Source organism: Protopterus annectens, chromosome 7.part0, assembly GCF_019279795.1.
Source record: "Protopterus annectens isolate FY-2018-M chromosome 7.part0, PAN1.0, whole genome shotgun sequence".
In the NCBI taxonomy this organism is placed as follows: Eukaryota; Metazoa; Chordata; order Ceratodontiformes; family Protopteridae; genus Protopterus; species Protopterus annectens.
The window spans coordinates 189,377,161-189,393,521 of NC_056739.1; the positions used below are offsets into that span (position 1 = coordinate 189,377,161).

General features: G+C 44.0%; 1 protein-coding gene across 1 annotated transcript in view; it reads right to left on the bottom strand.

Annotated features, from left to right (window-relative positions):
* Positions 1 to 16,361, bottom strand: part of KDM5B (lysine demethylase 5B) — a 2,307,736-nt gene that overhangs the window by 774,889 nt on the left and 1,516,486 nt on the right. The window contains exon 13 of the mRNA XM_044076151.1: positions 8,749 to 8,943. Coding sequence (XP_043932086.1) covers positions 8,749 to 8,943 — 195 coding nt within the window. The remainder of the gene's footprint in view (positions 1 to 8,748; positions 8,944 to 16,361) is intronic.

Sequence of the window (16,361 nt, forward strand, 5' to 3'; positions counted from 1 at the left end):
GGCAAAAAGATCTATGTCTGGCCTCCCCCACGCTTGGATTATCTCCGTAAACACCTGAGGATGTAGCTTCCATTCGTGTGGATCTGTCATATTCCTGCTCAGAGTGTCTGCCAGCGTGTTTTCCAGTCCTGGCAAGTACTGTGCTTGAAGTTCGATTTGTCTTTCCAGAGCCAAGTTCCAAAGAGTCATGGCTAGTCTGCACAAGGGGTATGAATGTGTTCCTCCTTGTTTGTTTATGTACCACATTACTATGGTGTTGTCTGTTCTTATCAGTAATTGTCCTGGATGCAGGAAGTCCTTGAAAGCTGTAATTGCATTTATTACTGCTAGCATTTCTTTTTGATTGATGTGAAGGTGCTTTTCCTTGTGGGACCATCTGCCCTGAATGCACCTGTCCTTCATGTGTGCCCCCCAGGCGTAATCTGAGGCGTCTGTGGTTACGACTTGTTTTGCTTGAGGCTTGCAGAATGGAAGGCCTGTGTTTACTCGACATGCTTGGGCCCACCATAGAAATTCCTTTTGCAAACATGGAATTATTGGTATAATAGCTTCCAAACTGTGACTGTGTTGAGACCATAGATTTTTTAGGTACCATTGAAGTTCCCTCATATGCAGCTTTGCACATGGGATTAGAAGAATGCAAGATGCCATGAATCCCAGAGCCTGCAGGATTTTCCTTGCAGTAAGCCTGGTACTTTTTGCTAGTGTTTTGAAGTACTGAGATAATTGCCCTTGTTTTTCTGGCGTAAGATATGCCATCTGGGTGTTTGTGTCCAAGCTGGCACCCAGGAAGATTATTTTCTGAGATGGTGTTAGCCTTGATTTCTCCTTGTTGATGGTGTATCCCAGAGAAAGCAGTAACCGTGTCACATATGCCAGATGTTCCAGTAGTATGTGTTTGCTGTCCGCTTGGATCAGGCAGTCGTCCAGATAAGGGTAAATTTGTATCCCTTGAAGTCTGCAAAAGGTAATCACTGATGCCAGGCACTTTGTGAAAACTCTGGGCGCTGTAGATAAGCCAAAGGGCAATGCAGAGAATTGATAGTGGATTGAACCTGCAAGAAATCTGAGGTATCTTCTGCAGCTTTGTTTAATTGGGACATGCAGGTATGCCTCCTTGAGGTCCAATGTTACCAGCCAAAACTCCTTGCCCAGCATGGGAAGAAGTTGCTGTAATGTGAGCATCTTGAATTTTGGCACGAGTAGGAATGTGTTTAGGATGGATAAGTCCAGAATGGGTCTCCAGTCGGTTCCTTTTCTTGGCACCAGAAAGAGTTTTGAATAAAAACCTTGGCCTTGTTGGTGCGTAGGTACCTTTTGTATAGCTCTCATGTTTAGGAGCTTTGAAATTTGCAGTTGTGCCTCTGCCCTTTGATTTTGTGGCAGGTTTGGCATGCCTCTCATTTTTGGAAGAGTGTGAAATTGAAATTTGTAGCCTCTGTTTATAATGTCCAGAATCCATTTGTCTGTTGTGACAATATGCCAATTGCTTGCAAATAATGCTAGTTTCCCTCCCAAAGGTGCTGCCAGCTGAGACTTGCTTGGCATGGAAATGAGGGAGTCATTGGGTTTGCTTCCTGTATTGTTGTGCACTGTCTTCACCACCTCTTGGTGCTGGAGATTGCCATTGTCTGCCTCTATATGATCCTTGTGATTGCCCTCTACCCCTTGTGTGTCTGTATCTACCTCTTTGGGGCTTGTCAGTGGCTGGAAAGGACCAGTTTTTTGAAGGCCAATTCCTGCTAAAACGTGGTGGCTGGACCTGTAAGAAAGCTTTGACAGTTTGCATAGATTTGGCTTTTTCTTCCATTTTTCGTAGTATATCCTCAGCATTAGTACCAAAAAGTACATCCTTTTGTAAAGGAGCATCAAGAAGTTTAGCTTTCACATGATCAGGCAAATTTTGTTCCCTAAGCCAGGCATGTCTGCGAATGACTGATCCTGTAGCAGCCGCTCTACTGGAGGCCTCTAGGGCATCATAACCACATTGTAAGATGTGTTTACCCACTTGCTCCGCACTATGCATCATATCCTGTAACTCTTTTAAATCTGGTTGTTCAGGTTGAGACATTTTGTTTTTTAATTGTGATAACAGGAACTGTTGATATTTAACCATATGAAACTGACAGTTTAAGGCCCTCATGGCTAGGGTGGCCGAGGTATATACCTTCTTACCCCACCTATCTAGAGATCTAGATTCCCTTTCTGCAGGAAGTGGATTCTTGGCAGTGGAGGCCTTTAATCCCTTAGGGCATTGTGAAATGGTTTCAGGGTCAGCATTATGGCCTTTGTAGAGAAATTGGTGAGAACTGGGTACTCTATAATATCTATCAGGCTTTACAGGTGCAGGAGGCAGAGAATCAGGGTTAAGACAAGCCTCCGAATAGACATCATCCAGTACCTCCAAAACAGGGGGTATAGCTAGAGGTCTGTGCTGAGGTAACCAAAGAAATTCCCTAAGTCTTTTCTTGGAATCTGAAAAATCTTGGCCTCCCCAATGGAAGTGTTCCCTCAAGGTGTGCAAGGTTTCCCCAAAGGAAAAATCCTCAGGTGGGGATACAGAAGGAATGGACTGTTCTGCATCCGAATCCTCAAAAGGTGAGAAAGAGTGTTCCTCTGCATCAGAATGCTCTGATAAAATGGATCCCTGATCAGAAGAGGGGGATTCTTCCTCCACTCTGGGTCTCTTGTCAGGAGGGGGCTGAGAACCTCTGATAAGAGTTATTAGATCCTCAGCCATTTTAAGCATCTGTTTCTTAGGCATGGGTCCAGGAGATGGGCCTTGAGTAGCAGGCCTAGTGTGATGCCTGGCTGCTTTGGATTTAGTAAAGGCCTTAATAGAAAAAGAAGATGTAGGCCTAAATACACCATGGGTGGAGGTGGACCTGTCCACATTAGTAGGCTCGACATAAGCCGGGGCTTCGGTTGTAGTCTGGGAAAGGGCCGAGGACCCAGCGGTCTCGGGTACAGAAGACACCGCCAAAGGAGTGTCGTCGGTAGTCAGGGACTGCAAAGGCGTCTCACTGAGAACCGGACCACGTGTAGACTGTTTCGGCGTGGTGTCGGCTGAGACCGCGGGCCTCGCGTGTCGATCCTTTTCCTTGCGTTTTTTGGATAAAACGGTAGTCTGAGTGTCCGACGACATTTTATAGTCAAAAGCTTTACCAAAATAGTGTTGGGTGAACTCCGCCCGACGTTTGATAGTGCGTTTATTGAAGGTAGCGCAAAAGCGACAGCCCGAGACGTCGTGGTCTGGGCCCAAACAAGGTATGCAAAGGGAATGGAAATCCTTATGCGGTATTTGCTTCCCACAAGAAATACAATTATTAACTTTTTCTGACATCGGTCTGAGGCAAGAAAAGTTTCCCCAACGGGGTACTTAGCTTTATGAAGACTTCGGTTCCAAATATTTTCGTAATTCAGGAGCTGGCCGACAGGCACTTGCGAACTGCTTCTGCGTTGGGCACCGCGCGGCAAAAAAGACTGGAGAACATGGCGTCGGCTGTGTCTTATATACTCTGGCCTTCCTAACGTCAGAAGAGTAAGCGACAACAACCGACGCCGGACCAAGACTTTGGAATTCGGCCGACCGAGGGACCGCCTGACGGCTGTAAACCCATCTGTGATTACTGCAGCTGTATGCACGATGAACATCCTGGTGCTTTTGGTGTGTCTGGGTTTGTCTTGAGAGGATCTGGAAGGAGCTGGAAAAGACGAATACTTAGTAGGCCAGTGCCTACTAAATCTTGGAGGTTGCACTTGTAAGAAATTTGTAACAGTTTGCATAGATTTAGCTTTAACTTCCATCTTTTTTAGAACTTCTACAGCCTTATTGCCAAACAGATGGTCCTGATTTAAAAGAGCATCCAGCAATTTCGCTTTAACATGATCAGGCAAAGATTGCTCCTTAAGCCAAGCATGCCTTCTAAGCACAGACCCAGTAACAGCAGCCCTGCAGGAGGCCTCTAAGGAATCAAAACCACATTGCAAAGTATGTTTTCCAACTTGTTTAGCAGAATGCAATAAATCCTGTAAATCGTTATTTTCCATACAGTCAGGAAACATAATTTTCTGTTTAAGCAGTCCAATAATATGCTGTTGATATTTTAACACATGAAATTGGCAGTTTAAAGCCCTGATTACCAAGGTTGCAGAAGTGTAAACCTTCTTACCCCATCTATCCAATGCCCTGGAGTCTCTATCCGAAGAGGTAGGATTTTTTTGCAGTAGAAGCCTTAATGCCCTTGGGCCCCTGAGAAATGGTTTTTGGATCTGCAACAGGATTTTTGAAAAGGAACGTGTGGGAGTCAGGAACCCTGTAGTATCTGTCAGGTTTACTAGGAGCTGGAGGCAGGGAATCAGGGGCCATACTGGAGTCCGACAACACATCAACAATGTCTAGTGCAGGAGGTATAGCCAAGGGCCTATGCTGAGGTAGAAGGAGGAAATCCCCAAGCCTCTTTTTTGAATCAGAAAATTCCTGACTTTCCCAGTGGAAATGCTCCCTTAAGGCATGCAAAGTTTCCCCAAAAGAAAAATCCTCAGGAGGGGAAGCAGAGGGAATAGAGTCCTCTGCATCAGAATCCTCATAAGTAGGTAAGGGCAAATCCAAATCATCAGAAGAGTCAGAAAAAACAGAATCCTGATCAGAAGATTCATAATCAACTTCAGTCCTAGGCCTTTTAGAAGGGGGGGTTGGCTACCCCTGATTAGAGTTATTAGATCTTCAGCCATTCTTATCATTTGTTTGGCATAGAGGCCTGAGCATGTGGCCTGGACGTCGGTTTCTTAGACATGGATCGAGATTTAGGCCTAAGTAATGAAGGAGGCGTTGATTTAATATGCAAGTCCGTAGGCCTGAATACACCCTCAGAAGCCGGTGCCTGCACAGCGGCTCTCAACTCATCCAAGGTAGAGACATCCGTGGGTTCCATAGCTGAAGCATCTCGTGGCATACCGGACTCGGAATGAGTCTCAGTAGAGGCCTGCGAATCAGAAGTAGCGGGTATCAGAGGCTGCAAAAGCACCTCACTGAGTACTGGCAAACTAGCGACTGGCTTAGGATAAGCATCGTCGGCAGGTTTGGACCTCGGCGGCCTGTGTGTCTTTATCTTTGCGTTTTTTCGGAATCTCGGTAGTCGGATAGCTAACCGACGGCATTTCTGGATAATTAAACCAAGAACCAAAATACTTAGAGGTGAAAATATACAGATGACGGACAGTGCGCTGATTAAATAAAGCACAAAACCGACAGCAAGGTACGTCGTGGTCAGGGCTTAGGCAAGGAATACAGTACGAATGAAAATCTTTGAGGTATTTGCTTTCCACATGAAATGCAATTATTAACATTTACTGACATCGTTAAGGAGCAAGAAAAAGTATCCCCAACGGGGTACTTAGCTTTAGTTGAAGAATTTGGCTCTGAAACTCGAAAACGAAAATTTCAGAAGTCTACCGACCGGCACTTGCAAACTGCTTCTGGTTTCGGGCACCGCATGGCAAGAATGACTGATGTAATGGCGTTGGCTGCATGTTTTATACCCCTGATGTCATGGAAGAAGGGACAGCAACCGACACAGGACCCAAGACTTTGTTAATCAGGCCGACTGAGGGCAACCTGCAAGCAGATAACCCAAATGTAATAACTGCAACAGTGAAACATGAAGAACATCTACACCTGCACCCGCAGCTCTAGCCGTCCCTTCAGTTGCATGGGACAGCAACCTCATGGACGAGTTGGAGGTCGACTCTAGGGTAGCAAGCTGAAAAGCAACTTTATCGCATGTCCCATCAGAAACTTGACCTGCGAGGATTCCAGAGTTCAGAGAGATCATCTTTTTGGAGCCTCGTAAAATGTGCCAAATAATTCAGAGACCTGACAGCAAAGGTCGCTGAAGCAAAAACTTGCTTCCCTAATCTGTCCACCGCCTGGGAGACTCTGTTGGGTGGATGGACACTAGGACTTTCCTCCGCAAGGTCCTTTTTGGGGGCAGCCGCCACCACCATAGTGTCTACTGGTAAGCCTCTAGACCAATGGGACTGTTCCTCTGCAGGGGAAAGTATTTTATCGAGTCTCCGGGGAATGGCCTCAATGGTATCAGGGTTCTTCCACACCCACTGCACGATGAGCTCGACTAACTCCTCGGCAGAAGGGGGTCACCTAAGAAGTAGAGGGCCGAGAGCGGTAGACCTGTAGGAATACGGATTCCTCCAAGGAAGGGTTGGAGGGCTTCCAGTTACCCATCTGCCTCAAAATTTCCAGGATGTCTCCAAAGGAGACATTGTCAGGGGGTGACTGCGGGGACCCTTCATCATTGTAGTCCATATCCTCAGTGAGGGACTCCTCCGGGGAGTCCATGCGTTTCCTCTTACACGTCGGTTTCTAAGGTGGTTCTTCAGTGGTAGCGTCTGTAGACGACTCAGAAAGGAGGTTACCCTATACAGGGGTTTCCTGAGGCTTGCACTCTGTGTCCTGGGGAGGTGGCCTGTGATAGCTGCAGCTCAGAAGAAGCAGGGGAAAGGTCTGACGTAGGAGGAGCACATCCCGAAGCAAGCACCCTCTCCTTCACCCTGAAGGCAGGCCCTCCCGAAGAGGAATGGGAGCCGGAACAGAGGAAGAAAATCTCGGAACCGGGGTCGCACCCTGATTTGTGCGGCCCACTGCCGGGGACTGATCCAAAGACAGAACCGATGAAACAACTGGAACCGTTACCTGGAGCCGGGGGTTCCACCCCCAAGCATGAGATTGAGGAAGGGTTGGTTCCAAAGGAACCGCAACCCAAAGGGGCCTCACGAGAAGGTCACTGTCGGCACTGAGAATAGGATTCCCCCCAAAGACGTCGGAGCTATGGGCCTCAGAACCGAAGGGTCCAAGGGATGAGAATACATGGGAGTCATGGGGTTAATGGACCCAAAACCTGGAGTGGGATGGGTCTTATGAAAATTTGTAATCCTTCTGGCTGTCAGCAGCTGATCGAACAGGCGCACCACATCCAATTCAGGTAGACTCCTGGTGGATCTTACCAACATTCCTGAGGGGGAGTCAAGTCAGAGTCAGGTCAGTCCAGAAAGGGGCTAAAGGCTTGTCCTGAAAATGGATCCAAAGACGGGGAGTACTGGGTCTGTGGTGTAGGAAAGGTCGGCACAGAGGATTCCAGTTTTGAGACAGGCAAAAGGGGGACTATCGGTGCCGAGAAAGGGCTCGGACCAGAGGGAACAGCTGGAGTGGAAGTCATTATCGGCTCCGAAGAAGTGGTCGGTGCCGATCTCAGAATGAAAATGGGTGACGGTGCCGAGGTAATAGCAGGCAATAAGGCTGGAGCTAAAATCACACTTGGAACCGAAGCAGTTGGTGCCGAGGGCAGCATCCGATGTGGGAAGTCATCAAAATATCTGCAGAGACCAGTGGAGCAGAACTAAGAACAGAGGTGGTCGGAGCCAAGGAGGTGATCTTGTGCTCCTTGGAAGACTTGTGGGCCTTATGCTTATGAAGCTTGCCCTTATCACCAGCCGGTGAAGAGGGGTCAGAATGAGGACATTTTTGTCCTTTGATGAAGGGGTTGAGACCTCCGATGCAGAAAGAGCCTCAAAAAAGGGTGAAGAAAGCAGGCCTTTCAAAATAAGTTTATTTTTCCTTTCATTCAGTGTCAGCTGACTGAAACTGACACAAATCTGACAGAGAGGTTTCACAGATAAGTGGGAAACCCCCAGACATAATCATCATGCAGGTCGCTATTGGGATGTTTACCATTGCAGGAAGTGCAATGCGTAAACCCCAAAGTCCCCTTTCTTTTCAGACATATTAAGTATATTGATACAACAATCCAAAAAAGGATAGAGAAACAAAGGAAAAGAGAAAAATACCAACAATGGTATTAAGAATACCACAAGGGTAAAGAAGGGCATTTACCAATAATGATGAGAACAGGATACCTGTGGGTAGAGCTGGTTAAGATAATAAGATATAGAAGAGTTTTAGGAGAAAAAAACTTACAAAATACAGTAAATTTTGAAAAAAATGCAACACTTAGCTGGAGAGCTCGGTGAAATGCTGCTATATGGCTGCATGGCAAACTACATCTGGGGGTAACTGGGAGAAGGGCATTGTGGGTAGCAGCTTAGCTCGAGAGTTTTTAGTGTATGCGAGCTTGGTATTAGGCCGACTCTGTTCCGAGGTCTCGGAACCAAACCCCATCAGTGATGAATAGGAAGAAAATTAACAACTTCAGATTTATTCTTTTCAGTTTCTATATCCTAGTCCAACTACCTAGGCAGCCTTACCAAGATTATTGCTATTAGCTGCCAGAAAAGCAATTACAAGAAAATGGGTATCAAAATGTAACCAGACTATAACTGAAAATAGGGCGGTTGAAAAGGAGATAAAAGAATTGAAGGTGATATGTTTGGAAAAGGGAAGAAGCAGACTACATTAAATAAATGGAATTTGTGGGACTACATGTAGGACAATGTTCAGTATGATCAATGAAACTTCAAGATGGGACTTGAGCAATTTATGCAATCCTGGAGTGAACTGTTGAAGAAAATATATGAATAATGCATTAAAATGAAAAATGTTTAAAATGGTTTTCTTTCTATTACTGAATGAATGTGTAATTATACCACTGCCCAATATATGTGAATTTAATGAAGTTGCTTAAAAAAAGCAGTGTAAATAGCTCAAGCCATGAACACTTCAGAGAAAGGAAAAAAAAAAAAAAAACACTGCAAAATACTTGGAAACAGACTTACCAACTTGCGTACTCTCTCCCGCAAAGCTTTTTCTTCATCTATCATTATAGCCATCTCTTTCTGTACAGCAGAGGCCAAGACAACATCCAAACTATCTGCTTTACAAGCCATCTTGCAGATCATTTCATCATGGGAAAACACACACAAGCGGTTCAGTAGTCGATAATGCTCAACACACTGACGACCTAAGGGTAGCTATCAGAAAACACAAATAAAAAGTCAGGTCTCCAAGTAGAGACTTCAACAAATGAAGTTTAAGGAAGAAAGAAGACTGTTAAATAGTAAGAAATCATACAGTAATCACAAGTTTTATTTAAAAAAAAAAAAAAAAAAAAAAAGAAAAAAGAAACCCAATGCAAATCTTCAAACCCAGAAACAGGACTAAAGCAAAAGCTGAGCAACATTCAAAGAAAATATAGTTGTGTAAAATCTTACCATAACAGTAGATGTCCTTGCCTTCACTGTTGCAGTAGTGTTACGTATGGGTTTTCCCTGCCGTGAAAGCCCAAAATTGGCCAGTATAGCAAAGCGTATAAAAGCTTTACAGTACACCAGGCATCACACATACGGTCCCTCCATTGTGTGGGCCATAAAAACGACGTTCAGACATACCACCTTCAGTACTGATTACCCAGTAGAACACCAGCCTAAGGAACTCACGGAGGTAACCTGAACATCCAGGAAGAAAAATGATTGAAGGAAGGAGGGAGAGATTGAATACTGTAATAGTGAAGGCAAGGAAATCTTCTATTGTAAGATTTTATACAACTGTACTACAGTGGATATAAAAAGTGTACACACCCCTGTTAAAATGCCAGGTTTTTGTGATATAAAAAAATCAGACCACAATAAATCATTTCAAAACTTTTCCCACCTTTAATGTGACCTATAACCTATACAATTCAATTGAAACACAAACAAATCTGTTGAGGGGAAAATATAAAAGATAAAAAAAACATACAATAAAGCTGGTTGCATAAGTGTGCACACCCTTAAACTAATACTTTGTTGAAGCACCTTTTGATTTAATTACAGGATTCAGTCTTCTTGAGTAGGAATCTAGCAGGACGGCACATCTTTTCTTAGCAATATTTGCCCACTCTTCCTTGCAAAAGCGCTCAAAATCTGTCAGATTGCGAGGGCATCTCTTGTGCACAGTCCTCTTCAGGTCAACCCACAGATTTTCTATTGCATTTAGGTCTGGGCTCTAGCTGGGTCATTCCAAAACTTGAATTTTCTTCTGGTGAAGCCATTCTTTTGCTGATTTGGATACATGCTTGGGGATATTGTCGTGTTGAAAGGTGAAATTCCTCTTCATCTTCAGCTTTCTAGCAGACGCCTGAAGGTTTTGGGCCAAGTGACTGGTATTTGGAACTGTTCATAACTCCCTCCACCTTGACTAAAGCCCCAGTTCCAGGTGAAGAAAAGCAACCTCAAAGCACGACACTGCCACCACCATGCTTCACCGTGGGGATGGTGTTCTTTTGGTGATGCAAAGTGTTGTTTTTAAGCCACACGTACCTTTTGGAATTGTGGCCAAAAAGTGCAACCATGGTCTTAGAACATAACACATTTTTCCACATACTTTTGGGAGACTGTATTATTTTGCAAATTTTAGACGGGTCTGGATGTTTTTATGTCTAAGAAAAGGCTTCCGCCTTGCAACCCTAACTCCATAGTCAAGACATATGGAGAATACGGGAGATTGTTGTCACATGTAGTACACAACCAGTACTTGCCAGAAATTCCTGGAGTTCCTTCAGTGTTGCTGGAGGTCTCTTGGCAGCCTCCCTGACCAGTTTTCATCTAGTCTTTTCATCAATTTTGGAGGGATGTCCAGTTCTTTGCAACGTTATTGCTGTCCCACATTTTCTCCACTTTTTGATGACTGTCTTCACTTTGCTCCATGGTATATCCAATGCTGTGGAAATATTTTTGTACCCTTCTCCTGACTGATGCCTTTCAACGACGAGATCCCCCTCTGATGCTTTGTAAGCTCTCTGCAAACCATGGCTTATGCTGTAGCAAGTAACTGAGTAAATGTCAGGAAAATCCTACTAGAACAGCTGAACTTTATTTGGGGTTAATCAGAGTTTCTTTAATTGATGGCAGGTGTGTATCCACGAAGACTGAATGATGTAATTAAATCAAAAGGTGCTTCAACAAAGTATTAGTTTAACAATGTGCACACTTATGCAACCAGCTTATTGTACGTTTTTTATTTATATTTTTTCCCCTAACAGATTTGTTTGTTTTTTAATTGAACTGTACAGGTTATAGGTCACATTACAGGTGGGAAAAGTTTTGAAATTTTTTTTTGTGGTCTATTTTATATCACAAAAACCTGGCATTTTAAAAAGGGTGTATGCAAATTTTATATCCATTGTATGTCCTTACATTCACTGCTGCAGTATTCCTTACATATGGGACAGTGTCAAAGCTAAAGAGGAAATCTGGGAGGAGGAGAGTCGTAGAACCCTCTATGAAAACCATGGGGAATGGCCCTAGCAAAACCAGCTCCAGTTCTAGAGATGCCATCCAACTTGTAGTGCTTGCTAATGGTAAGCACATAAGTACAGGTAGCTTCTTTTAAATTAGTAGTAGTATCCAATCCTTTGAAAAAAGCTCCAGAAGAAGCCACAGCTCTAGTAGAATGAGCTTATCAGAAGATAGAAGGCTCCTACCATGAAAGGTACAACAAAAGGAAATAGCCTTTGAAATCCGAGAAGAAGCTTGTTTGTATACTACTAACCTTAGGGCTCTAGGAAGAAAGGAAACAAACTGATCAGATTTCCTAATAGTCTTTATCCAAATAAAATCTGAGCTGTCTATGCACATCCCAAGTACGTAGCACTCCCACCGGCAGATTGAGGAGAGGGGAAAAAGGTAGGCAAACTAATTAGACTGATTAAGTGACAACTTATTAACTACATTAGGCAAAAAAAGGAGGATTACTTCTCAAGGACACCCTGTCCTTATGAAAAACCAAAAAGGGGGACAGGCCATAAGGGCCTGCTGCAAATCAGACACCTGTCTAACAGAAGTGATTGTTAATAAAAGAACTGTCTTCCAAGAACAATGTTTCAAATAAGTTGAATCAGCAGGCTCAAAAGGAGCCCAAGTCAACTTTTCCAAAACAAAGTTAAGATCTCAGGGAGGAGGAAAAGGTTTCCTGGGAGGTCTAATTTGAAGGAAACCTTTAAGGAAATGTTTAGCCTCAAATCTAGAGGCTAAAGGTGGAGTTAAAGGCAGAAAAGCAGAGACAGCTGATAAATGGGCCTTAAAAGAAGAAGTCGTCAAACCAGTATTGAGCAACTCATAAATGAGACAGAACCAAAAAAACATCCACAGTAAGAGGGTCCAGGTTATGACAGAGACAGCAAACAGAAAACCTCTTCCATTTAGATAAGTAAAATTTCTTAGTAGTGGGTTTCCGATTGCCTTGGCCAGCTGCAATACAAGAGGGAATCAATGCTGTCACAGCCAAAAGGGAGTCACCAACAAGATTTTGGGAGTATCCTGTGGAATTCTGCAAAGGACTTTTGGAATGAGAGGAAGGGGAGGAAATACATAAAGAAATATCCCCCTCCAAGAAAAGGATAGAGCATCCACCTTCCACACAAGAGGACTTGGGTCTCTGGCACAAAACCGAGGAAGTTCTGCTCAGAGGGGAGGCAAAGAGATCTACTTAATGAGTACCCCACTAGTAGACAATGTCCAGAAACACATCCCTGTGAAGCATCCATTCGTGGGGTTGAGTCAAGGACCTGCTCAGACTGTATGCTGCTATGTTCTGACCTGAAGGGATGTATACTGCCTGAAGAGTCACTTGATATTGGACAGCAAAATTCCAAACCTGAAAAGCCAACCTGCTAAGGAGATATGATCTTGTCCCTCCCTGTTTGTTTAGAAACCACATCACTGAGGTATAGTCTGTGAATAATTTGAGAGGTCATACGGAAGGAAAAGTACAGTTGTGTACACTTACCATAAATGTAGATGTTCGAGTGTATTCACTGTTGCAGTCACTACATTTGGGTAATCTGCAGGCAGGATGCCCTCAGTCGGCCTGATTAACAAAGTCTTGGGTCCTACATTGGTTGCTGTCCCTTCTTCCATGACATCAGGTCGTCAGGGGAATAAAACATGCAGCCGACGCCATTAAATCAGTTTTTCTTGCCCAAGATGTCAGGTGCCCCCCAAATAGGGAGCCGACATTTAAGTAATTAAAAGCACAAAAATATACCCCCAAACAAAAGCAAATACACCAAAAAGGCTTTTAAGCATAGTGAAGGAAAGAAGAGGTATAGTAAGATTAAAAAACGGGGTTGGGGGGAGGGTAACCAGGACTGCAACAGTGAATACACTCGACACATCTACATTTATGGTAAGTGTACACAACTGTACTATGTTCTTCGTGTTTCACTGTTGCAGTTATTATATTTGGATAGATTCCCAAAGCTATGGCTGGGAGGATGGATTTATACAGCATTAGGACCAGCTATAAGGCCCTGCAGGACAGCAGAGGCAAAGCCATCTCAGGATTTAGAGAGGAAAGGTAAATGGTAATGTTTGGTGAACATATGAACTGAGCTCCAGGTAGCAGCTTCTAGAATGTCTCTGGTAGGAAACCTCTGAGAAAGGTTGTAGAAGTAGATGCAGCCCTGGTGGAATGAGATCTGATCCTCTGGGGTATAGTTTTACCATGGTGCATATAGCAGAAACGAATACAATGGCTTATCCATGTGGAAATGGTCTGCTTAGAAATAGCCTTTCCCTCTGCCCCTGCAGCAAATGCCACCAGTAGTTGTTAAGATCGAAATTTTGTCCTGTTTAAGTAAAATCTAAGTTGTCTGCGTACATCCAATGAATGCAGAATCCGTTCCCCCTTGTTCTGTGGATTGGGAAAGAAAGTTGGCAAATAAATGGTCTGATTAACAGCCACACTGGATACCACCTTAGGCATGAAGGATGGATTGGTCCTGAGACACCCCCTGTCCGCATGAAAAATAATGAAAGGCTCCACTGCCATAAGAGCCTGTAATTCGGAAATCCTTCTAGCTGAAGTGACTGCTAAAACGAAAGCTGTTTTCCAGGAGAGAAATTTTAGGTCTGCAGTAGCAGCTGGCTCGAAAGGAGGGAGAGTGAGTTTTTCCAATACAAAATTGAGGTCCCAGGCAGGGGTTGGAGCTCTCCTGGATGGTCTTAAGTTTCTGGCCCCTCTGAGATACTGCTTTAGCAGAGGATGAGAGAAGACGGGAAGTTCTGTGTTGTAATGAACTGAAATGGCAGAGGCATAGATTTTTATGGAAGAAAAGGACAGGCCCTTGTGAAGCATCTCAGTTAAATATTGTAAAATCTGAAGAATATTGGGCACTGTTGTGCTTATCCCTTGTGATTGATTCCAGGCACAAAATCTTTTCCATTTGTCAGCATAAGATTTTCTAGTACTAGGCCTTCTTGCCTTCAAAATGACATCCATCACAGGTTTGCTGAGGGATGCCAAGGGTGAATTTAGGTGATTAGCCACGCTGCAAGATTCAAAACTTTGGAGCAGAGTGTGCAGAATTTGGTTGTTCTGCTGAGACAGTAAGTAAGGTGTCTGAGGCAGGTGCCACGGTGGAAGGTGTGACATTGCGCAGGAGTGGGTAGCAGTGTTGGCGGGGCCAGTCTGGAGCAATCAAAATCATTTTTGGCTTGTCCTGTTTGACTTTTAGTAGAACTTTGGAGAGCAGAAACAGAGGGGGAAAGGCATAAACCGATAGGTTTTTCCAGCTGAATGATAGAGCATCCACTTTCCAGGCTTTTTTTGTAATGAGTTCTTGTGCAAAACTTGTCCAACTGATAGATCTCTTTGCCTCACCCCAAAACTATGTCTGGACTCCCCCATTTGCATGCCAACATGTTGAAAATTCGTGGTTCCAGTTTCCATTCATGTGGGTCCATGAGATTTCTGCTTAGTCCGTCTGCCAGAGTATTCAGCTTTCCTGGCAGGAACTGAGCTTGTAGTTGAATTTGATAGGTCAAGGCAGTGTTCCACAATGCCATGGCTAGTCTACAAAGAGGGTAGGAGTATGTACCTCCCTGCTTGTTTATGTACCACATAACTGTGGTGTTGTCTGTCTATCATTAATTGTCCTGGATGAAGGTAGTCCTTAAAGGCTGTCAGTGCATTCTGTACAGCTAGCATCTCTTTTTGACTGATATGAAGGTGCATTTGATTTGGGCTCCATTTGCCCTGAATGCACTTCCCTACCAGATGAGCCCCCCAAGCATAGTCTGGTGCGTCTGTAGTTAGGGTTTGGGCGGCAGGGGGTGGAGTGAATGGCAGTCCCTTGTTTTGGTTGCAGGCCTCTGCCCACCATAGGAACTCTAGTTGCAGGCAAGGTATGGTAGGAATCACTGTTTCCAGGCTGTGACAATGTTGACTCCATAAACTAAATACCACTGAAGCTTCCTCATATGCAGTCTTGCATATGGAATTAGAAGAATGCAGGAGGCCATAAACCCCAAGGCTTGCAGAATTTGTCTTGCAGATAGCAGGGTTTTTGTGGCTACCTGTTTGAAGTAAGTCACCAAATGAATTTGCTTTTCTGGCGTAAGGTAAGCCATCTGGGCAGATGTATTCAAGCTTGCACCCAGGAATGTAATTTTTTGAGAGGGTACCAGTTGTAATTTCTTTTTGTTTTTGGTGTATCCTAGACAAGTTAGAATTATTATTATTACTTTTTTTTTTTTTTTTTTTTTTACAAATGCCAGATGTTTTTCAAGAATGTCCGTGTTTTCTGCCTGAATTAGACAATCGTACAGATAATGGATATATCTGAATATTTCTTTTCCTGCAAAATGCAATTACTGAGCCAGGAACTTTGTGAAGATCCTGGGCGCAGTAGATAAGCCAAAGGGCAGTGCATAGAACTGGTAATGCAAATAGCCTGCTTTGAAGTGGAGGTATCTTCTGCAAGATTCCTTGACTGTGATATACAGGTAAGCCTCTTAAGTCTAGAGTTACCAACCAGGCATCTTTGCCTAGCATAGGAAGTAACTGTTGAAGAGTCAGCATCTTGAATTTTGGAATGTCCAGAAATGTGTTTAGAGTAGAAGTCCAGAATTGGACACCATGATTTGTCTTTTCTGGGTACCAGGAAAAGTCTTGAATAGAAACCTTGTCCCTTTTCCTCTTCTGGGACTGGCTGAATAACGCCCATGTTCATGAGAGACAGTACTTGTTTCTGGGCCTCTGCCCACTGATTTGGGGGCAGGTCTGGCCATCCGTTTGGGATTGGTAACGTGTGGAAATGAAATCTGTATCCCTGGGATACTATATTTAAAACCCATTTGTCCTGGGTTATAAGTTGCCAGTTTCTTACATGAAGTGCCAGTTTTCCCCCCAAAGGGGCGGCTGAAAGTTAAGTGCTTGGTAAGTGTAGAGGGAAGTCATTGAGAGTGCTTACCATAGGAGGTGCCTTGTTGTTTCCAGATTTGGAGGAGGAGGCACCCCATTGTTTTGTTCTAAAAGTCCCTTGAGACTGAAACCTGAAGTTTTTTGAATGTCTGGGTTTGACTTGAGTGGCTCTGGAAGGAACTGTAAAGGACCAGTTCTTAGTAGGCCA